Here is a 23,498-nt window from a genome sequence, read left to right as displayed (position 1 = left end):
TAACTGTTCTCACCAAGATGCCTGGAGAATGGAATTTCCCTTTTGAATTGGGACATGTGCCACCCTTTTTATTTCTGTAGCAACAAATTCTTAATACTAGAACCATAATTATTCTACTCTTTTAATGCAAGATGCTGTTTCATTGTTTTGATTGTCTGATATCATTACACATCCATATTTAAGATGACTCCAGAGTCCAAAGCTTTTATTTCCTGGGCAGACACAAGACAGGAATTCAGAACAAGACACACACATACAAATATACACCAATATACATCTACACAGTGCAGAAGAGGTAGTACCATTCATTAAGAAATACATAATGAGCAGTAAAAATAATGAGACAATTCAGATCTGTCTTCACTGCACATCACAAGAGGCTACAGAGTGATTTGTTCAGCACTAATCCAAATTTCCTCTGTCCTCTGACATGATTTTACCTGGAATTTTTTTATTGGTGGTCTTCAGGTGAGTACTTAGTTCAGAAATTAAACATCATTTATTAACAACTCAGCAAATGAGCTTTGAATTAATTGCCTACAGGAACCAGGATGGAAAAATTAGACATGAACACCAAATATTTAACCTGATCTCTCTTTTTTCCTTTCTCTAAAAAGACCCAATTTCATGACCTGAGTTTTGTTTTGGAGAGGGGAAAAGATATATATAATATATATATATATATGAAAGTGGATGGGTTTTATTGCTGCCCTGAAGAAAAACTCCAATGTAGCCTCAAAATTCTCCTAAGAAAATGCAGAATTTAGGTTTTATCAAGGATAAACTCGATCTCTGCAGGGACAGAATCCTGAAATTATTGAAAAATAAAGATGGGAAGGCTCCAAGAGGCTTCCCAGGGCATTCAGGAGCATCCTGGGGTGCCTCAGGTGCAGAGAAGCTGCAAAGAGCAGGAGATCCCAGAGCCAGAGCAGCAAAACTTGGAGCACAGAGCTGAGCTCTTCCAGAGCCCCCTGATTATTCCTGAAGGTTTTTTTGTTTGTTTTTTTTTTAACTGAAAGGTTTTGCTCTGTGAAAAGTGCTTTAGGGAAGAAGAAAAGAAGGATTATCAGCTGTAGAGGGTTAAGAATAAAAAGCAAAGTGGAGCTCAGGAAATGCACTTTGTGTTGGCATTTCCAAGGTGCCTCTGCTCAGGGGATGCACACCAGGCAGTCCAGGAGAAGTCACAGGGAAAGAGCAAGAAGAATTCCTTTTTTTTTGATTTTTTCTTTCCAGATTTCCTGTTTGTTTAAAGCTCTGATGGGCCACCAGGTGGAAATGCAGCCCAAGCAGGCCACAAGTGGAGGGGAGATGCTGCAGGTAGGGTTTATCTGATGTACTCCTCCTCAGAGGTGCAGGATGTGTCTTCTGTGCTCTCCTCCAGGTCTGGCAGGTTGCCCCAGAGCAAAACATTCACACCTGGTGGGAAGGAGACAAAGGAAGGGGAAAAAAATAAAAGATATTTTTGGATTGTGACCTTATTTTTAAGTTGCACAACTGTCTGTTTGGAGGGAAAATAATCCCTGCAAAACCCAGGAAGTCACGTTCATGATGAATAAATCTATTTTCTGTCTTCCCTCAAAGTCATCTTGGGAGTGTTGTTTATTTTTTTTTTCCAGCCCAATTCAGAGGACAAATCCCTGCCCACAGAAATATTTCTATAACCAATTCAGGCAGCTCTTGCTATGAATAGATTGCTGTGAATCCTGAATGATTTGTTTGTGACCAGCATTGATCCCAGGCACAGGTGACACTGCAGGCTTTGGGCAGGGAGGTTCCCTGGTGATTTATCAGGGAGCATTCCTGAGGATCCAACCCTGCCAGACACTTGGCATCCCTCCCACCAGGATGCAGGAGCTGCAATTCCAGCTCAGGAGGACTCAGGGAGGGTCAAAGTGACAATGTGACTCACCCAAAAAAAAAAAAAAAAAAAAAAAAAAAACAAAACAGAAGAGATGCCCCTGGACAGCTGGCTGCCAGCCCATAAAGCCCAGCACTATAAATAAACCTGGCTTTACACTGGTGCTGGCCTTGCTGCAGAAAATCCTGACTTATGTCCACAGAGGGAGAGGTTAAAAAGTGATTTACACCAAAATTTTCATTCCCAACTGCCTCCCCACCAGTGCTTTTCCAGAGCAGCATTCCCTCCACGTGCTCTGGCTATTTGGGGATGTTTCCCTGGGATGGGGGGACCAGGATTTTGGGGAAAGGGCAGGAAACAAAGGTGTCCCTCACCAGAAGGGTCCAGCCTGTTGATGCCAAACACTGCCTGGCTGTGGAACATCCAGAGGTGGCCGTTGTTGCAGGACAGCAGGCAGGGCTTGCAGGGACAAATCACATGGTAGCCAACAACATTCCCACTGGAAACAGGGAAAAAGTGAATTTGGTGGGTTTTTCCAGCCCCAGTGCCATTATGTAATGCTTGTGTTTTGATAGAAGGGAACAGGGTTAAACAAGTATCTTAAATATTTAGGGAACATCTGTTGGGAGTTACAGAATATCTGAGTTTTAGATCTTTGGCACACAGGGAAGTGTTTAGTAACCTAAATTGTGTAACTCAGATTAGTTTACATACCAACAAATGCTGGTGGATTTCTTTATTTGTTTTCCTTTGGAAGGCCAGTGATTCCAGCCAGCAGAGAAATTCCTCACACCCAAAATGCACCTGCACACAAACTCTGTGCTCAGGAGGGGACCAGAGCAGGAGTGATGGATTTTGGAGTGGTTTGGGTTGGAAAGGACCAAAATCTCATTCATGGGCAGGGACATCTTCCACTGCCCCAGGGTGCTCCTGGGACACTTCAGGGATGGGGCAGCTCCTCCGGGCCAGATTATTGACCCTTATCAATCTCCTAGATTGAAACCACAATAACCATTTATCCATTTTCATCTGCTCTGATCACATATTTCCCTTTCTCTACCTCTGTCTGAAAACCAAAATATTGTGTCCCTGTCACAACCCCCCCAAATGTTCAAATCTGAGAAAGGTAAAAATCCTAATTAGGGAGCTGGAATTCTCTCAGATAACTGTGAGCTATTTGTGAGTTGTTGTCCTCACCCTTAAATACCAGGCATTAAGAAGGAGGATGAAAGAACTGCAAGAACTTTAACGCCAGCACGTTCCATCTGCTCCCCACAACCCCATCTGCCAAGAGGATGTTCTGTTAATTAAAATATGAGTAACTGCTTCTTGCTGGGGCCCTGCTCAGAGACAGCTCAGTGTTCAGGCACACATTTCGTGGGGCAGGTGGCACAGAAGCTTTCAGGAGACTCGAGGGTGACAAAATTGTCACATCCCCACTGGGGACTCGCACAGCAGCACCCTGGCAGCCTTGCCAAGGAGCAGTGGGCTGAGTTTGCCCCCAGCAGAATTAAATTTGCAATCTGCTGGTCCATGCTGTGACAGCCAGGAGGGGACACCGGTGCCACCAGTGATGTGCTCACCACTTCAGGCAGGCGATGTTCTTCAGTTTGCACTTGCAGATGTCAGTGAAGTAGCAGCTCCCGATGAAATCCACGGTGCTGGAGGAAGGGAAGGTGCAGGAGTTTGGTTGTGGTGATCACAGCCCCCAGTGACACCCGGCTGAGGTCACCACAAAGCGATGCTGCCTTTGGTCCTGGGTGATTTAAACTTCCCCATGGTTTTACTTTCCTTTTGACTCTCAGCCCTACTCATATGGAAACTTTAACAGGAGACGTGACATGGCATGAGCATCAAAAATCCTCTTAAAATAACCCAGAAAAGCAGAGGTCCCAGAACTTTTGGGCTCAGTGTGGCACTGTCAGAGCCCTGCTTGGGGACATGGCCCCAGCTCATCCCAGCTCAGAAACAGCAAGGCTGGGCTGTTTGAACCCAAACCTTTGATTCCTTATCTCCTCTGCATCCCATACCTTCTGATTACCATGTCATTTCACAACCTGATTTCCTTACTATTCAAATCTGGCTCTGGGAAAGCAGCAGGAGCCGAGCAGGGGCAGAGCAGTGACAGATCAGGTTTGTTCTGTTTGCGGGGCTTGATCTCAAACTTTAATTTCTGCTCCGGGAAGGAGCGGGAGGAGCTTCCCTAAGGATGGGTTAAAGCAGAATTTGGATTTGCCATCCTGGGATTAGGGATGTGGGGATGGGTGCAGCGTGTTGGGGCTGTTCTCCGGTGATACCGGGTTGGGGGGATGCTGAGCACCTTCCAGGACCCTGTCCCCTTTTGGGACACAATTCCCCCTCCCGGTTCTTACCCCGAGGGCGGGATGTCGGTGGAGTAGAGGTCGGTGTCGGTGTCAGCCAGCAGCACGGCCCGCATGCCCCGCGAGCTCAGCACCTGGCGGCAGAACCGGCAGCACAGCACGCTCACGCTGCGCTCCTCGAACGTGCAGCCGCTGGAGGACATGGCCCGGTCCGGCTCCTGTCGCGATCCTGTCGCGATCCTGTCGCGATCCCGTCCCGGTCCCGGTGCCAACGGCCACGCTCCCACCTGTCAGTTTGAATTCCCGACCGCGCCCTCCCATTGGGCGCCTCAAGCCACGCCCACCCCATTGAAAAAAACCAGCGGTACCACCCCTGCAGCGCGGCTATTGGTGGAAAGGCGCGCCCTGCCTCGCTTCTATTGGTTATCTCTGCTGTCACTCATGCTCCCGTCCCGCCCCCACGCCGCGCTCCACCGGCGGGGCGGCGCCACGAGCGCCAAGCGGCGGGAAGAGGGGGCGGGCTCATCTTGGGAAAGGCGCTTTTTGATTGGTCGTAACGCCCGTCGCTCACACCCAGCGCTCCGCGCCCATTGGCCGAGGCGCTGGGCGGGGCGGGGCGGCTGCGGGCCGGTGCGGGAGAACCGGGCAGCGGGCGCCAGCGGCCGGAGGACGCCCGGCTGCGGGAGGCGGCTCCGCAGCGCCCAGGTAATCGCCCCGCCCGGCCGCCCGACCCCCGGTTCTCCCGTGCCACCCCCCGGCCGGCCGCGGGCAACCCTCCGCCGCCGGCCCCGCCGCCTCCCCGGCGCCCCGAGCCGCGATCCCCCAGCCCCGGCCCCCCCCCGGGACCCCCCCACGCTTCCTCTCCCCGCCGCCCGCATTGTTCTTCCCGGGCGGGATGCGGATCCGGCGGGTGCCGTGTTTATTTATTTCTTCCTCCCATACGCGCATCTTCCGCGGGGGGCCGCGCGCCCTCCCAAAAATAAATAAAAAGGGGCAAGAAATTGAACAGAAACAGATCGGAAAGAAACAGATCGGAAAGGAAAGACGGAAAGTTGTGTCCCGCCCTGCGCAGCGGGCGCTGCGAGAAACCCTAAATCACCCCCTAAAAAAAAAAGAAAAAAAAAAAAAAGAAAAAAAAAAAAGCCGAAAAGGGAGAAGCCGCGGGCGGAGCCGCCCGGCGGGGGCGCGCCCGGTGTGCCCGGGGCTGCCGAGCCCGCGGTCAGCGGGGGATGCTGCGGGCACGGAGACCCCGAAAAACCCCAGGACCTGCACCCCAAATCCAGCCCGGGACCTGCACCCCAAATCCAGCCCGGGACCCGCACCCCAAATCCAGCCCAGCTCCCACCGGAGCCGCATCCCAAAGGAGCCCCTGCTCCCCAAACCATGCCCCGTTCCCCGGAGAGAGCCGCACCCCGAATCATCCCCTGGGACCTGCACCCCGAATTGTCCCCGGGAGCCGCATCCCGGGATGTCCCCGAGCTGTCCCCGCTGTCCCCGTGTTCCCTCGGTCACCTGCCCTGCCTGCATTGGAACCTCTCTCTGCTGCTGCCCAAAGGACGATTTGCAATGTCAGGGTGTCAGGGCACTTCTGCTTCCCATCATCAATTTGGGCTGCGAGCAGTAATTTTCTAAATATATCTATATATTGTTGTTGTTATTATTTGTATTTGCAGGCGAACAAACCAAAGCTGCTTCTCCTCCGCTGCTGCTCCCGTTTGGGATTTGATTTGCATCATCTCTGAGCCCATTAAAAGAAATAAATAATAAAAAAAAAAAAAGGAAAAAGGGCAAACCAAACCCACACAAAACATGTGCGGAAGGACTTGCACTCCCTGGCTGTGCTATTGAGGATCAGGAAGAGCCTTTGGGGCTGCAGGATCTCGCTAGGCTGATGCTGCTGCTCAAGGATTTGGTGCAGGGAGACAAAACTGCTGCCTCTTCCATCCGCTGATCTCAACATCTGCATTTTCCTGCTGCTCTGCTCCCTCTCACACCCTCTCTCCATGGACTGATTTTTTTATTTTTTTCCCTTTTTGCGGGGGGGGGAGGGAAGGGCGAGCAGCAAGCCAAGGCATCGTGCTGAGAGGAGCGAAAATTGCCTTTATATATCTCGTGTTCTGGTGGATCTCTTTCGAGGTTATTCAGCTTTTTTTTTTTTTTTTGGGAAAAGAAAACATGACGTCGCCAGCAAAATTCAAAAAGGATAAGGAGATCATAGCTGAATATGACACTCAAGTTAAAGGTAAGGAATGGTTTTATTTCCATCCCTTCACTGCAAGCCTGCCTGGCGATTGTAGGAGTTTGCAGTGCATGTTTGGGTGGGGAAATCATTTGCAGATTGCCTGGAATTCGCAGGGCTTTTTTCGGAATACAAAGCTGGGTCGGGTTTGCAGCGCTGCCTGTCCCCGTGGGGTAGTTCCTGCTTTGGTGTTGCCTTTTTAAAAGGTTTTTTAATTTTTTTTTTTTTTTATGGAATAGCCACATTTTTGAGTTCGGGGAGATCCATCTTTTCCTGCCTGCCGTTGCGAGAGGAGGCTTTGCATGTGAAATATGAGAGGCAGGGAATTGCTTTTTAATCCTCTGCCTGTCATGGGAATCTTTGAACAATCTGTGCAGTGTCACAGGAGCATATTTCCACTGCTGCTGGTGGGGGACTGGGCTCCAGGCTCCCTCTGAAGCCGTTTGTGCTAGAAACTTCCATTATTCAGGATTTTGCTTGTGAGTCCATAATAATTCCCTTCTTCTTCTTCTCCTTGCTGTGCTGGAGTGTAACACCTCGAGGCTGCAGTGTGGGTGTGGGTGTACACACACACACAGCAATGCACACACTTGGAAATGAATAAAACTCGTTTAAAGCAGCCTTGTTCCCATCATCACAGGGAATAATAAACACCTTTAAACGGTGGGGTTTGCAGTAACCATGCAATGCTCCTGCAGAATTCGGCTGGATGGGTTTCAGACCATCATCATGTGCCCTGAATTAAAAAAAAAAAAATAATAAAAGGTGGTGAAATGCCCCCCCGAGCTGTTTTTGCAAAGTTTTCAGCATAAGACGTATTTAAAAGAATAATTAGGGCTTGTGCATGGCTTGATGCGTTGCTGCTAGGAAGTTCTGAGATTCAGTGATTTATCTAATTGGTTAAAACTTGCTTGGTATGCTCAGAGCATGCAGGAAAGATGGCCTTCGGGCAGGGCTGATTGAGTTAAATCAATGCAATTTGGAAAAAAAAAAAAAAAAAAAAGCCAGATTTAAATCTGAGTAGGAAACCTAGATTTAAATTGGCAATTAAGATATTGTTTTGCAATTAGGTGCTCGTTTATTTTTCCTGCTGGGGAGGGGGTTTTAAATCATTAAAACATCTTGTCCTACAAGACATCCTACCCTGACCCCAGTGCCCTGCACCTAGAAGCACTTTGGGTACTTATGTTGAAAAATGCTTATTTGAGCAAATCTGAAGCTGTGTTAAGAGTTTATTTTGATTTTTTTTTTTTCAATCTTGAGGTTCTTAAAGTTAGAAATGGAGAAGGGCGTGTTTCTCTTTTGCTGGTTTAGTTTCTATTCCTGTTTTTGAGCTGCCTTTGGAACTGGGAATTGCAGTCAGTGTGAAATTAGAGGCTTGTAGGTTCTTTCATTATTTACCCCATCAAAATGAGCGTGATGGATCCGAGCTGGCAGTCACAATATTTGGGAGTAGCACGGAAACGAGGCTTTAGAATTAGCACAGCGCATCCTCTCACCTCTCAGCTCCTGCATCAATTAGAAATCCTTCCCTTCCTTTCCACACAAGGGACCAGGAAAATGGGAAGGAGCCTCCCCTGCTGCTGCCAGACCTCAGCTCAATTCATCTGCAAATTAAAAGTGGATTGCACATGGATTTTTATTTTTTTTCCCACTTTTTGGCCTTACAAAGCGTTGCTGTGTTGGCTGCAGGAGGTTAAGGAGGGCGGAAGCTGTGAAGGGGTCAGGAGGAGCTGGGAGAAGGGGATTTCCTTCCTGAATTAGTGCTGAGGGCAGGATGAGTTCACCTCGGGATGCTCAGGGATGGGGAGGAGGTGCTGGTCCTGCTGGGAGGGAGGTGACAGCTCAGGAATGCTCAAAGCAGGGTTTGGAATGTCAGGGTGTCGGGGCAGCTTTGCTTCCCATCATAAATTTGGGCTGTGAGCTGTCATTTTTGAATTAAATATATTTCTTCTTATTATTATTATTTAATATTTCTTATTTTATTTTTATTTATTATTATTTATTATTATTATTGTTGTTTGCAGGCAACCAAACCCAAGCAAAGTCCTGTAGCATCCCCTGGTTATTCCAGAGAGGGAGCTTCCCTTTCCCACCCAGCACTGACCTTTCAGGAGCTGCTTTGCCAGTGGGGATTGTTCAGTCCCTGCCTTTGGGTGCCAGCTTTGGGGGAGGCTTTGCTCCTTTGGAAACATCACAAACCTTGCTTTGCATCCCACAGGCAGCTCAGTTCTGAGCTGGATTCTGCTCTGATTCCCCAGGGAATCTCTCAGCTCTGACTCCAGGGATGTGCAGGTCTCTCCATCACATGAGTTGATGTTAAATCCACTGGAATCCACAGGTGAGGTGCTGCTGCCTCATCACCCAGCACACCAAGGATTTCCAGAAAGATTTTGGATCAAATTCAGCCCTCAGCTGTGGGAGCAGCATGGAAATGATGTGAACTCTGTTTGAAATTTCCCCTGATTGGGAAGTGGAGCAGTGGCTGTGGGGGTGAGATGAATCACATGTTGGCGTGCTACACGAGCTGTGAGGTGGCATCTGCTCCTCTGATGAGAAAACTCAGATATTTTTTGCTGGCATTTAGAAACTTAGAGCGATTTTTTGTGCATGGCTCTGTGCTGGGAGCCTTGTTTGGAGGCTTGTTTAAAACCCTTAATCCACAAACACCTCCTTAAGCACTTTAAATGATTGCTAATGGAATGATGGAGCTTTGTTTAAAAATTTAATAGCCTTAAGTGGTTAATCAGAAACCATTTAATGAATGGCTTGATTAATAGATCATGTAACGCAAAATTTTTGATTTTTTTGTTGCTGAATGAGCTTGGTGTTTTTTATTGAAAAAGGGGAAGAATCATGGAGTGGTTTGGGTTGGGAGGGACCTTAAAGTTCATCTCATGGGCAGGGACACCTTGCACTACCCCAGGCTGTCCAACCTGGCCTTGGGCACTACCAGGGATGGGCTGTGGATGAGTGAAACTTTCTGTTCTCTCTGTGAGCTTTAGGTATTTGTTGTCTCCCAGTTTCTCTGCTCCTTTGAGTTGGAGCTGGCTCTTCCCCTGGTTTGTGTGTGTGGGGAGATAAACCTTTGAATGAAATTAATTTCTGCACTTGAAGATTTTTTTTTTAAAGCAAAGTTACCATTCAGCAATCAGGGGTTGTGGGGGGAACCAGGGGCTCCTTCCTGGTGACCTGGCCAGGCTGTGCAGGTGGCTGGAGCCAGGCTGGACACACCTTGAGCTCTTGGTCAGCCCCTCTGACCAACAGAGGATGTGCTGGATGGTTCAGGGATGGTCTCCAACATCTGGATTGCTCAGGGATGGCCTCCAACATCTGGAGGTTCAGGGATGGCCTCCAACATCTGGATTATCCAGGGATGGTCTCCAACATCTGGAGGTTCAGCTCCAAACTCCCCCATGTGCAGAGGGGAATGAACCCACCTTGATTTTCCCCACACCTGTGCTGACCTCTGATGTTTTGTCCTCCCTGCTCTTGGAGAGCATCCCAGGACTCCCTGCATTGCCTCTTTTTGAGGGAACTCCAGCATGAATCCGTGTCAAGCAGTCGGGATTCTCCTGCCAGGATGACCTGGGGTGGGCTTTGATGCCTCCCTGTGCCATGTGCTCACCAAGCCTGGCAGCCTGTGAAGCTGCACAGTGACATTCCAGATGGAGCCTTTGATATCTCAAGCTCATCCCCTTGTCTGGATTGTCTCTCCCAATTCCTTTGTGCAAGTTGTGGTGAGGCAGAGATAATTAATTTATGCTGTGCAGTGTGTTCTGTGTGAGATTGGGATGCTGCCTCTCTGTGCCCCAGCAAGCACTGTCAGGGTGTTTTTTTTTGGTTTAATATATTAAATTGGAGTGTACACTTGCTGAGGAAAGAAAAGCCAGTGATTTATCTCTTAATTCTCCTTTTCTTTCTCCTCGTGTCCCACGAGAGCCTTATATTTAATTAGTTTGTATAAAGCTTCAGTAAATAGCTCCATGGTTTGAGCTGCAGAAATTTAATACTGACATTTTTTTACACATAAACTGCTTCTGTCCTTGAGTGGTCGCTAGCAAAGGTTAAAATTCATCTCTTGCAGATCTTGCAGCCCAGCCCAAAAAGTGCTAAAAATATGACAAATGGATGAGGTAATTTACAGCAGGAGCAAGCAGAGCCCAGAGGTGGCTGCAGGATTGCTGAGCTGAGTTTGTCTTTTCTAGGGGAAGATTCCTGATAAGAACAACTTCAGGCAACCTCCCAGCTGCCATCACACTCAGGCTACTGAAATGTCCAAAAACCTCCCCTTAACCATCCCCAAAATGGCTGAGAAATTTTGGATAAAGCCCTTTTCCCTCTCTGCGTGGAGCATCTGGGAGTGTGTTTGATCTGATTGGGATTTTTTGCTTTAAATGCTGTGTGGAAATCTCATTTATATGGTCCATCTTCCCGAGGGATGCTCAGCAGTTTTTAATCCTGGTGAGCTCTCCTGGCTGGTCCAGCCCTTCTGGGTGTGAAAGATTGCAAAAGTGGCAGTGACAGGGTCAGCAGCTGTAATTTGGGGGCTGGAAGAGAAATGTGATGCTTTTGGTGCTGAATTGAAGCAAAAATTGGAAAATTGGCATTTCTCTCTTTTTTTTAAATTTTTTTTACAGAATACTCTTCAAAATTTTGAATCAATGAGCTGAAATCACTGCCATTTATTTTTTACTGCACTTTGGGATTTTTCAGTGGTGTTGATGTGACACATAAATGTTGATTTCTCTGTTGTGTTCAGGTCACCAGCTTGGTCACTGCACACTGTGACTGATCCTTGCTCCACCTGGGTGGGGATTCCCAGAGTTTTTAATACACCCTGTAAAGAGACTTTCCAGCCACTCACCCCGGTGTGGTTGAGTGAAAAAAATCCTGAATTCTGATATTTGGACTCCGCATGTGCTGGATTAACGTTCCCATTTAAAATGTAAAACTACCTTTTAAGGGGTTTTTGCAGTTAATCACAGCTCTGTGCCTGTAAGTGATTCCATTTGTTTGCAACAATGACTTGCTCCAAACTCTGGAATTGCTGTGGAATCATCTGGTTTTCTGCAGTTCCTGATAGTGCTAATCCCTGGAGTTTTGGAGCAGCCTTGGTGCCAGAAAAAGGGGGAAGGAGAGGCTGCCTTGATGTTCCAGCAATAGTTTGTGTTTTTGTGTCCAACTCCTGCTGATGGATTATTAATGAGCATGGAAGGAGGTGGAGGAATTCAGAGTCTGCCTCCTTTCCTCTGCAGCTCCAAAATCCCTTTTTTTTTTGCTTTTTTTTGCAGTTCCATCAGGTGTGGGAAGGCTGGAGACCAAAGCTGACCAAAGCACTCCATCCTCTTCAGTGCTGCAGTTACCTCCAAAAGCAGGAGGAATTGCCAGTGTAACTCCAGTAGGGTTCTATAAAAAGTTTACTGGTAATAGCCAGTTTTCCCTGCCTCCCAGCTAAGGGACAGCACATTTTTCCTTAGCTCTAAATGATTTCCTTTCGTGGTGAGGTTACAAATTAGCATCTTTCCCTTTTCCTGTCAGTTAAAAAGCTCAACTCCTCTTTTATTCTTTTTTTAAATCCTTACTAATTTTTTTTTGGCCATTTTGGGGATTTACTTGGAAGAATCTCTTTGCCTGGTCAACTTTTTTTTCAGCTGTCGTTAGGAAGAGTGAAAAATCTGAACTTTTGTTGAGATGGAAAGTATGTTCAAACACATGTTCCCTTGAATGGCTTTCTCTGTGCCATGCACAGTTGATATTCATTACTCACAACTTTATTTAGTTCATTTTTTGGTATGACTTTCACAGATTTCATGGTTTCTGTCTGAGAATTCCTGCAGCATCACGGGTGTCCTGCTCTTGGAATGCTGTCAGTGCTCTGTAGGCGATGGAAGCAAATGCAGTTATGGGATTTATTGTGGGATAAAAGTGGGGAAGAAAATGGGAGAAAGGGTCTTGACCTGGCAGTAACTCCATTTCTACTTTATCTCTCCCCTTTTCTTCCCAAATTGTAGTTGTCCAGGAGACAAAACAGGGCCTTTTTTCTGTGAAATCCCTGGGTAATGGTCACTGAAAATCTCCATGTGTCTGAGGTCAGAAACCCTGTGGATGTAAAGTGAGGAAGCTCAACTGATATTTTTCCAACAAGATGCTGTAAATGAATTGGAACCATTTAAAAAACATGGTAATTTTTTGCCAGCAAACTAACCATTTGCTGTTGTTAAACTGGAAATCTTCTGACCCAGTTGTTTTGCTTTGAGTTTAATCACAGCTTCTCTGGAGGTGCAGAAATTCTTAGGTCTGTAAGTGCTTGATTTGTGTGAAATGGGCTGAATTAGGCCAGGGGAGCTGCCTTATCCTGTGGCACATGAGCAACTCCTGGCTTTTTGATTTTTGAGAAGGAACCAAATAACCAGATTAACTCCAAACCCTGCATGGATCTCAATCTCCAGCCCTGAGCTGGGTGAGTTGGTTGGTCCTGCTACATCTGATGTTGGTTTTTTAAAATTTTTTTTTCTTAAATCATAGGACTTTCCAGGAAGAGCTTCTTGGCCTCTTACAAGTAGGGAAGGATTTTTGGTTTGTTTTTGTATGCTGTCATTGGATGGATTTCGTGCAGGGAGGAAACGATGGAACGATGCAATTTATAGATGGGGAGTGCTTGCAAATTGAAGCTACTTAAAATAACAACAGTCCTTGCCTGGGAATGAATCCCTGAGTGTGTCTTGGGCCAGCAGTCCAGGCCCACTGCAGGCATGCTCAAAGTTTGTGAATTTAGGCAGAAAATTGGGAAATTCCACAACATCCTTTTCTTTATGCAAGTTCACCCTGGAGCAGGGCTCTTGCTGTTCTGCTGCTCTGAGTATGTGGCACCAAAACTCATTTTGTGTGATTCTGCTGCTTGTAGGAGAAATAAAAAAATAGTTATTCACTGTTTCATCAGCAGTGTTTGTGTTAAATTACGGGGAATTTCTTGGGATGGGATGTTTGGGTGTGCCAAGATGCTGACATCCCTTCCCTCTGGCAGGGCTGCTTTCCTGCCTGCAGCATTGGGCAAATCCAGGGTCAAAGTTCTACTTAGCTGCCTATTTGCCTATTAATTTATTTGCCTATTTAGTCATTCGTCTATTTTTCGTCTATTTTTCGTCTATTTTTCGTCTATTTTTCGTCTATTTTTCGTCTATTTTTCGTCTATTTTTCGTCTATTTTTCGTCTATTTTTCGTCTATTTTTCGTCTATTTTTCGTCTATTTTTCGTCTATTTTTCGTCTATTTTTCGTCTATTTTTCGTCTATTTTTCGTCTATTTTTCGTCTATTTTTCGTCTATTTTTCGTCTATTTTTCGTCTATTTTTCGTCTGTAATTTACCCATTAATTTATTTATCTGTTAATTTATTTCAATATTATTTTGGTTATTGGCAAATGTAAATTCGGACCTGTGACCCACAAAGCAAATTGTCATCGGTGTGTTTTGGTGATGAACCTGAAATGCATCAAAATTTGAGGACAGAAAAGCTCATCAATAAACAACCATTGTTTTTGGGAGTGGAAAAAATCTCAATTTTCCTTAATTTGTGCAGGGGATGAATGAATGACAGTGACAATGCAGAGTGGAGGCCCAGGGAGGTTTTTCCCTGTGTTTGATAAGCAGTCACTGAGAAATTTAATAAATGAAGATCCCTGTGAAGTGGTTTTGGAAAGGAGCCTGCCTTTGCTTTGGTGTCTTTAATGAATGGAACCCTTCAAACTTTTCTGTCCTCTCCCCATCTGGTGAAGGAGGAAGAGGATTAAAAAATCCCAGTAACCCACCAGGATTTGGGCTGCTCGTGCCTGTGTGTCCCAGCCCCAAAAGTGCAGGAAGATGCTGAAATGGGAACAAAAGGCTTTGCCAGTAAAGGAGTTTAAAGTGTGCAGCTGGAAAAGGGAGGGGGCAAGGAGGGAGAGATGCTGCAAAGGTCACAGGATCCACTGATCATGTTTGGATGGAAACTCAGCTTGCTGTGAATGAAATGAAATTGTGCTCTGGTACTTTCCCCCTGGAGCTGAATGTCTAAAAGCTCTGGATACTCCTTGTTCTGCTTTTTTTTTTTCAAATTTTCTATTTTTTTTTCCTTTTTTCAGTGCTTGTGAGTTCTGCTGTAGAAATAAAAAAAAGGAGGATGGACAGCACCCCCAGACAGGCTGGGAGAGGCTGAGCTCTGCCAGGTTCACCAGGGCTGTGACATTATTGGTTTCTGGTTATTTGCAAGGCAAAATTCTGTCTGTGCTAGATGTGTGAGGTTCCTTAGCAGGGAGCTTGTGCTGGCAAAGATTTCTGCTGTGCTGCCCAGGGTTGTTGGATAAACTCAGAACTTGGGCTGAGCACCCCTTGGAGCCAACTTTTGGACTCCTTGAGTGTTGATTTTATTTCCTGTTGCTGGTTGCTAAATTGCCTTTTCTCCCTCCTTATGCCATCCAGATTGCCTGTGTTTGCTCTGAGGTTGGTTTGAACTTTTATCAATCCATATGCTGGTGTTACCTTCCATTATGTGATTAATTTCTGACTGCAATGATAAATTAATTTACATTAAAGTGTAAGAGAAGTCCTTTTATTTAGACCAGTTGCCTAATGCCAAACACATTTATAACCATTGTGTTCATACTTAAGGAATTAATCTTAATTTAGGCTTTATGTCAAATTAGTTCCTCCAACACAGTGAACTTTATAGAATATAGCTGAGAAGGGCTCCTTGCATCCATTAATTTCCACTTTTCACACTTTCTCCCTGAAAATCTTTGCTAAAAATGCTCCCCACCCAACCTGTCTGTGGAAATTCAGGTAGTGGTCTGGTTTCTGATTTAAATTTGAAAGAAATTCTGGCACTGGCCCCTCTGGAAAATCCCCACAGGTGGAATTTTCTTTTATGTCTTGAAAGCAGTGACAGGTTTTGGCAGCAGAGGAAATGTTTTGGTTTTGTTGGGGCTTTTTTGTTTTATTTTGTTCTGGAACCCCGAGCTACTTTCTGCTAAACACCCTGGAACACTTGGGCATTCTCGCTGTGATTTATCCCTTTACTGACTCCTTGACTTTTCTTGTCCTTCCTGAAGTGAGAGGCTCAGAACTGAACCCAACATTCAACATTTTGGGGAGGAACAAGACAAACCCACGTGGGGGTTTGGGAAATTCCCCAATATCCAATATCCCATCTGGAGGGACGAGAGCTGCTGTTGATTTTGTGCTGCTGGAGGTTCCTCCAGAGCTCAGCATTGCTTTGAATTCCACAATAAACACTGGCTGGGAGCTGCAGGAGCAGCTATAATTTTCTCCCAGCTCTGTTGCCTTTTCCAGCTCCCTCCCATCATTGCAGTGGTTTTGGGATGAGGCTCCATGCAAATTTTTCCCATTGCACCCCACCCTCTCCCAAACCCAGAGCAGCTCCACCAGCTGCTGTGGTTGGGATGAAAGTGCTGCTAATTTGCTGTTACCTTTAATTTAAGGATTCTGCATCTTGGGGAAGGATCACTGTGAGGAGTTATTTCTGTCTTGGCTGTTTAAACACATTTTTCAGCAGCAAAAGATCCATGCCTCTCCTTGCAAGGAGGAGCTTGAGAGATCCTGCATGGAAAGGTGTGTGCAGGGGATGGGAGGAGTAAGTAGATTTTTATTTTTTAATTTATTTTTTATTTTAAAATTTTTATATTTTTTATTTTTAAATTTTTATATTTTATATTTTTATTTTTATTTTTATATTTTATTTTTTAATTTTTACATTTTATATTTTTTATTTTAAAATTTTTATATTTTTATTTTTTAATATTTTTTATTTTAAAATTTTTTATTTTTTATTTTTAGTTTTTATTTTAAATTTTTATTTTTTAAATTTTAATTTTTTTCTTCTTTATTTTTTAATTTTTTTTTTTTTTTAATGAAAGCCATCAGCATCCAGCCAGCCCTGCCTGGGCTGTCTTGTGGGCTGTCTTGTGCTGTGTTTGCAGAATAACAGCGATAGGAAGAACAAATCCAGCTCTGAGAAGTACAAGGAAAACAGGTTCCTTTTCCTTCCCACCTCCTTTTTTTTCATTCCTTGTTGTGTGCCTCTCTAAATCTGATTTTGTTAATGAAGCAAAGCTCCCCCTGAAATCTCCCTGCTCCTGCTTGTGGCAATAACAGCAAAACCTTTTTTTCACTTTTTTTAGAGCACTAGTCCTCATTTCTCTACAGAAAAGGGATGGTAGGAAAGCACTTTTGGTTTTGTTTTTCTCCATCAGTGTATGAAGTATTTATTTATTGGGTTTGTTTGAAGTAACCCAAACACAATGTTATTTTCAATGCACTGAAGAGCTCTGCAGCTGTATCAGATTTCTTGAAGTTTATATTTTATTTTTATTACTGTATCACCTTCTAAATTTCACTTAGCATCTTATCTCTGCTTAGATTTTGGTCTCTTTTGCCCTCCTAGTGTAAATGAGGGAGTTTATACATTGTGTATAATAATTATAACTGAGAACTCAATCCCAAAAGCCAGGGTTGTATTTTTGAGAATTCTGATTCTGAAACTTCCTGCAGCACATTTTGTACATTATAAACATTATTTCTCAGCTGCCTTAAAGCTAAATAATCAAATTATTCATGGGTATAACTGCATGTGTATTATAGCATGCATGCAATAAAAATTTGCTTTCTTTAAAATTAAATCCATTTTCATTTTTGGAAAGATTATTTGTGATCACTGCAAGAGCATCCAGTTGGAAGCAGCCTGGTGTGATGTGTCAGAGCTTTGTGGGAGCTGTTTTTTTTTCCTTGGCTGGGGACAGGGATCCTCCTGCTCTTGATCCAGATTTTTTTTTGGGAGTCTGTGTTCCCTGGGTCCCTCAGTTGGGTTTTCAGCACATCCTGCTCAGCCTTTGTGTTCCAGGCAGCCCCAGAGTAGGTGAGGAGATTCACTGGTAGTGAATGACTCGAAATGACCTAAATCAAGGTCTCTGCTGAGCTTTGTGGGATTCAGTTACACATCTTGAAACATGCTGAGAGAACACTGAACTTTTTTTGTATCTTGTTTTTTTTGTCTGGCAGTGCAGCCTGCGTGGCTGGACAGGATGTGCCTCTTCTTTTCAAGAAAATTACTTGGACAGAGGAGATAACTGCACAGGGCTTTTACTTTGTGATTTATTTTATTTATTTATTTATTTTAAATTATTCCTCTTGGGTTTTTTGGAGGGGACAGGAGGACAAATCCCAGGGTGATGTTGAATCCAAGGGGAGAGGGGGATGCTGCTCATCCCTCAAATAAAACCTAACTGCAAAGAACAATCAAAAACAACTCCAGGAATGAGTCAGAACTTTGAGCAGTCTGGAATCAGATTGTCAGGAAGCTGAAATGTGTCTGCAGTTATCCCTTGCTTTGATTTCTTTCACTTTTTTCCTCTCTGATTCCTGCTGTTTTGGGGATTAAGATGGAAATAAACACTCCCCTGAAATCTCCCAACACAAACAATCAGGTTTGCTATTTTTACCAACCAGTTTTTTGTGATTCTCCCAAAGTTCTTTTTGCTCCACTGGGATTGAGTTTGAATGGCTGTTTTCTTTAAGTTTTATTTTTAGGAGTGGAAGGCTTGTGTGAACTTCAGTGCTGGCAGAGATACTGGCTTGCCAGTCCTGGATGTCGAATTTATATTTTAAAATCTTGAAATCTCTCAAGCTGCCAAGAAGAGAGGCCAGGTGAGAATGTGAAGGATGCTCATTTTCCCACCTCCTGTACTGGGATTTTTTTTTGCTACTTCCCTACATCTGTGAGGAACCCTTAGTGTTGAAGCCAACCTTTGCTGTTCCCACTGAGGCTGAGCCTGGGGAAGAGTTTAAATCTAAACAGGAGGAAGTTTGTGAATGTTAAATGTATTTTTTTGGGGAGTAGAGCAGGCACAGCAAACTATTTGTGGGGCTTCCTTGTCCTTTCCTTGTGCAGAACAAACTGTGTGTCCTTGGAGGGCTCCCTCATTGCTGGGGGATGGATTTTTGGGGTGTGTGTAGGGAAGAGGGGTTGGTGCCAGAGGGAACAGAAAATTCCTTGTGCTGCAGGGACCTTCTCCTTATTTTTAGTGCCTGGTGCTGGGAATTCCCTGCTGCTTTCTGAGCTGTTGAGCCCAGCAGGAGGAGGGGCAGGAGGCTGCTCTGGTCCTTTCTCAGCTGTTAGCCCAGCTGAGGTGTGGAGCACACAAGGAAAACAGGGGAAAAGTGTGTCAGGAGCAAAGAGAAATCCTGGCTGTAATTAGGCTGGACTTGGAATGTCAGCCAGTGCCTGGTTCTGTGGTGATTTCATTTCCTACATGCCAGGGCTTGGTTTGAGGTCAGGATGTTCATCCCAGCATTTTCTGCAGACTGGGAGTTCTGTGTGGTGCTGACACTGGGGATGGCTTCTATTACTGATGGCAAATTGGTTAATAATGTGGTTACTCTAAATAAACTAATACTGCAGTCTGGGTGTCTTAGTATTTTTTTTACACCTACTATTGACTTGCTGGTGTGGGGATTTTATTTTTGGGTTGGTTTTAGTTCTCTTGCTCAGCCCAGTGCAGCTTTTTTGAGCATCAGATCTGTAACCATCCATTCAAGCCCTCAGAGAGTTGTAACAGCTAGCAGGGTTCTTCCCTAGAAAGGCTTAAAATGCCATTTAATGCTCCAGGCTCATGGCTTGAACTCACCAAGTCTCTTGTTAATGGCTTAATTGCTGTCATTTTGATTTGGGTAGAGGTTATTTTCAGTTTTCTCCTGTTGGCAGGGTTGTTGTAGATGAAGTCAGAAGTCCAGCACATGCAGCAAGTAGAAGAGAATTCATCAGTGAGTTCATTTTTGAGGTTGTTTTTTCCCTTTGCTTGCTGAGAGGTTCCTTGACTATATTTTCTTTAATAAACCCTTCACATGCAGCAAAGGGGGAAGAAGCAAAACCCAGTTTGGTGCACGAGAAGTCGGCGTGGATGACTCAACCTTCATCTTTTATAGGTCCTGATTCAAATCCATCCCTGTTTGCAGCAGTGGAAATGTCACCAAATGTTCCCAGTGCTGGGAGTGGCTCCTGCCTGGGTGCTGGAGTGCTCCAGGCTGCCAAAGGTGGTGGTGGGCTCCAGATCCTCCTGGCAGCTCTGGCAGAGAAATGGGAGCCTGGATGCAGAGTGGGAGGATGAATCACTTTTCTGATCCTTTTTGGACCCAAACTGGAGCCAGGAGGAGCTTTTGGCTCTGCACAGCTGGGGATGGAAGGAGAAATCCTGCCTTGGGTTGGCAGATGTCTCACAAGCACAGAGGTGCTGATGGGGCTCCTGGGGTTTGAGTAACATGTTTTTTTTTAAAGGCTGATATTTCTGTGACAATTACAAATCACAGCAATTAATGTTTGTAGACATTGCCTGAATCCATGGCTTTATTTTTGCCAATGGGGTATCATTCACAAAGAATTGAGAAGTTGTGCTGGGATGAGCAGCATCCCTGGGCATTGGCATTTATTCCCAGCCTATGCCTACTGGTTTTGATATATTTGGATTTCCTTGCAGGTGATAGAGGGTAGCTGGTGTTGTTTTGTTCTTGGAAAGCAGAGAGGCTGCTGAGTTCAGCTTCTGTGGCTGCCTTGCCCTGGGGTTTTGTGATTCACACAGTACCTGTTTGTATCAGTGCAGGAATGATGCTGGATCAGTGGGATTTGAATAATTCAAGGTAATTCAGGAAATTCAATGGAAAATTGACCCTCTGTATTTCAAACCCCAACAGTGTGCCAGAGGAGCACCTGAAGGAGCTCTGTACAGCCCCTGGCCAGGTAATTCAATGGAAAATTCAGGTAATTCAGTGGAAGTCACTGGGTTGTGACTCAGTGCAGGCACACTTGGAGCAGCATAACTGGGGTATATTTATTGTCAGAGGATAAGCTCACTGTTCATCTCTGTGCCTTTATCTATCAGGAATTGTCTTTAAAACCTGTCCCAGGCTGGAAATGGAGGTAACATCAGCCAGCCCCTGTTGGGAAGGTGACACTTCATGGTCTGGGGATCGATCACAGCCTGGGCTCGGTGATCCTGGAGGTCTTTTCCAAGCTGAATGTTGTGTGATCCTGTGAAGTTGGCTCATGGATGTGCTGCTCTCCACACCTGCCCTGCTGTTTTCTCTCTCCTGTTGTTTTTAATCACAAACTCCACCGTGCACTGAGTGGGCAGCGCTTTAAAATCCACAATCTCAAGACTGCCCTGGTTCTGACTTCCCAGCCAGAGCTGACATCCAAGGAGAAGCTGTTTGAGGCTTTAAATAGCCCTGGCAGGGAGGTGGACAGGAGCACACAATGTGGCCGTGGGGCTCTGGGCTATTCTTAGCGGACAATGGCCGGAATGAAAAGCCGCGGCCGCCGCAGCGCGTTGGGGCCATTGTGTGCTGCGATGTTTTTAATTCTGAGAGCCACAGCTCCTTCAGGATCTTCTCCTCGTGTTGGAGGCCTCTCACTGTTTTTATTTGCTGGGGAGTTTGGAGATTTTGGAGGGAAATGGCTCCTGAGAGGAGACCCCAGCGTGCCCCACCAGCCGCGGCCTTGTCCTCTGTGGCCGACTCGGTTTTTGAAAAGGGGGAACTGAAACCTCTTGAGGAAAGAATTTTCTGTTCGTTCTATTTCGAGCATGTTGTGAAATCAAGGAAAGCACAAGCTGATAGTACACGTGGGTTGGGGTGGCTGTGGATGGATGTGCAGGAATCAATTTTTAAAGCCTGTGTGGGGTGGGCAGTGTGGCTGTCCCCATGGTTTGAGCTGGAACCCTCTTGGAGGATGAGTTCTAAAATCCTCTCCAAAAAGGACAGGTGGGAGAAGTAGTTTCTCTTCCAGCTTTATTTTTAAGGGCAGAGCTTTCTGCAGGGAAGTGCCACAGGGGAAGCAGCTGCTGTCACCAGGCACCTCGACTCCTTCCCCTGCAGCCTCTCGAGTTTGAGGAAGATAAATTTGCATTGCTGATGCAAGCTGCAAGTGTGGAGCTGTTTGTGTGAGCCCAGTCCTTCTGACCGTCATCTGCAAGGCTGCTCAGTGTCACTGCCCCTAAAAATGAAGATTTTCAAGTTGGGCTGAGGTGGGGAGCTGGAGAGGATCAGGCTGTCTTCAGATTGATTGGCTCGGCTTCCTTCCCATGCTGTGGTTTCTTAGCTACCCTTCAGGAGATTAAAACTGGACATCCTGTTCTAGGGAGGTTTTACCCCTCTGGCTTTGCTGTCTGGGTTACTTGGATGCAGGAATGCTGCAAGGATGGATGTCTTTTGCTTATCTGGTTCATTCCCAGTCCAGCACAGAGCAAACTTCCAGCCACGCTGTGGGACTTAAAATTCATTTTATCCTCCCCTGGCTGCTGCTGCATGTGTAATTCAGGACTTTAAAGTTCTCTTGCTGCAGAGCATCCTGTGCTTGCTGTGTAATCCAAGTTCTTCAAGCAAATGACTGTGTCCAGAGTTTGTTGGTGTGTTTTTTTTTTAACCATAATTTTATTCCTTTTTAATTACAGCATCCTCTGCAGATGTTGGAGTGTCATAAAAATGAAATGTGGAAATGAATGCAAAGTTGTCATGGCTTGCTCCAGATTCTGGGTAGTAATTAAGCTGTCGGGGAGTAGTGGAAAGTTCGTCTGCTTTATCTGTGTGTCCTTTGGCAAATGACCTCTGGGCTGGTTAATGGGAAAGGCAAATGTGCAATGAGCTGGATGCAGTGCCTTGGCTGGATCAGCGTGTCTGCTTTGGCAGATAAAGGATAAAAACCACCCTGGATAATCAAATCCAAGATTTGGGGCTTTTTTAATAGCTGGAGCCATTGCTGATTGCTATTGGGGCAAATTGAGGTAGAAAGGAGCAAGAATACCCAGATCTGAATATTTTTTTTTGTTTCTGGTTGGTACAGTGTTGGTGCTGGGGATTGCTGGTGTAACTGGGAATAGCAGCTGGGGAGTTGGACTGGCTGAAGGGATCAGGACCAGCTCTCAGAGCCAGCAGTGTCCTCTGATATCTCTGGAGACACTGCAGGAACTTGAGGCTGCCTGCAGCTCCCAGTGCGTGCTCTGCTCTTGGCTTTTATAGCTGGAAAAGCTGGAAGGTGAAAAGATAAGCCATAAGTGGATCCCAGAAGGATCCTCATTTCCTCCCCTCTGTCTGCTTTTAAAGATTTTTCTGGCCGTCTCTAACACGTTCGACAGATCATTTTGTGTAATCCTGTCTGGCAATTTCTTTCAAGATTTTATTTTTTTTTTTTTTTTTAAAGCTCTTGTCTGAATGTTTTGTCCAGATGGTCTCAGTGTGAGTCAGACTGGAAGGTGCAGTGGCTTGCTTTGATAAGGTTGCTCGCTCTGTTTGGAGAGTTGATGCCTTTATGGGAGTGAAAAAACAGATCTCTCATGTTAATGGGAAATTACCACTCAGGCTTTTAAAAAACAAAAATAGGACCAGAGCAGCTGAAGCTTTCACTGCTCATTTCCCTCTCTAAGTTATTCTGATGTTCCTGTGAAAGTGTTGGATTTTAAATGGTGATAACAAATCCATCTGTCCTGGCTCTTCCCAGGAATGTCTCTCCACAGGAAAAGTCCAGCACCATGAGAATTTACAAATGTCAGTCACAGCTTAATGGCATCAATGATTGATACACATAACGAGCAATAAGAGCTAATGAAATGTCCTGTATTGATAATCCATAATTCAGCAGTGCCAATAAGTGGATTTCCCAAGTTATCTGAGATGTTGTCGGCATATAAATCAAATTTAACCAAGTTTTATTGAAAGTTACACGTGTAACTTTATCAGTGGAGGTTTTACTACACTATTTATTTGTGTGTTCAGTATTGTTAAGATAATATTTGTAGACCTTTCTGACACAGGCTTTTGCTAAGCATAGATATTACCAAAACCCCTAAACCCAAACAAAATGCTGCATTATTTTTGGTGCATTAATGAGATTGAGAAATACAGATATTCCAGGCTTGCTGGCTCTGGGGGAAGTTTCCTTTTTCCACATCAGCAGAGAAAACTTCTTTACCTTTTTTTCTCAAGGGGGATGGAGAAACTTCCAGCCCTGACTTTGCACCAGAGCTATGCTGGTTATGCAGGA

The 23,498-nt window shown here is 45.3% G+C and overlaps 2 protein-coding genes across 7 annotated transcripts in view; one reads left to right on the top strand and one right to left on the bottom strand.

The window, feature by feature from the left end:
* Positions 1–701: 701 nt before the first annotated feature.
* FAM72A (family with sequence similarity 72 member A) lies at positions 702–5,841 on the bottom strand. 3 transcript variants are annotated; one of them, XM_042779983.1, is made up of 5 exons: positions 5,591–5,841; positions 4,231–4,313; positions 3,442–3,519; positions 2,233–2,357; positions 702–1,416 (listed from the first exon to the last, which is right to left on the bottom strand). In XM_042779983.1, exons 2-5 carry the CDS (start codon positions 4,293–4,295, stop codon positions 1,325–1,327), a joined length of 360 nt encoding a protein of 119 aa, XP_042635917.1. In that variant the 5' UTR covers positions 4,296–4,313; positions 5,591–5,841; the 3' UTR covers positions 702–1,324. The 3 variants fall into 3 exon arrangements, with proteins under 3 accessions (XP_042635917.1, XP_042635916.1, XP_032935929.2); XM_042779982.1 differs by having other exon boundaries at positions 5,692–5,841; XM_033080038.2 differs by lacking the exon at positions 5,591–5,841 and having other exon boundaries at positions 4,231–4,526.
* SRGAP2 (SLIT-ROBO Rho GTPase activating protein 2) overlaps positions 4,804–23,498 on the top strand; it is a 98,991-nt gene continuing 80,296 nt past the window's right edge. For 3 of the 4 annotated variants that reach the window (XM_033080036.2, XM_033080034.2, XM_033080037.1), the window contains exons 1-2: positions 4,804–4,884; positions 5,853–6,421. In XM_033080036.2, coding sequence (XP_032935927.1) covers positions 6,355–6,421 — 67 coding nt within the window. In that variant the 5' untranslated portion in view covers positions 4,804–4,884; positions 5,853–6,354. The remainder of the gene's footprint in view (positions 4,885–5,852; positions 6,422–23,498) is intronic. The other variant, XM_033080035.2, reaches the window with a different exon arrangement.

The sequence above is a fragment of the Catharus ustulatus genome, chromosome 25, assembly GCF_009819885.2.
Source record: "Catharus ustulatus isolate bCatUst1 chromosome 25, bCatUst1.pri.v2, whole genome shotgun sequence".
Taxonomy (NCBI): domain Eukaryota; kingdom Metazoa; phylum Chordata; class Aves; order Passeriformes; family Turdidae; genus Catharus; species Catharus ustulatus.
The sequence above is the reverse complement of the archived record's forward strand: the minus strand, read 5'-3'. Positions and strand labels throughout refer to the sequence as shown.

Excerpts from the sequence above, each read along its gene's own strand:
- FAM72A (XM_033080038.2), bottom strand. The coding sequence starts at position 4,382 with ATGTCCTCCAGCGGCTGCACGTTCGAGGAGCGCAGCGTGAGCGTGCTG. Across the intron at positions 2,358-3,441 it reads AACATCGCCTGCCTGAAGTG|TGGGAATGTTGTTGGCTACC; the intron begins GTGAGCACATCA and ends CCCTGTTTCCAG. Across the intron at positions 1,417-2,232 it reads CAACAGGCTGGACCCTTCTG|GTGTGAATGTTTTGCTCTGG; the intron begins GTGAGGGACACC and ends CCTTCCCACCAG.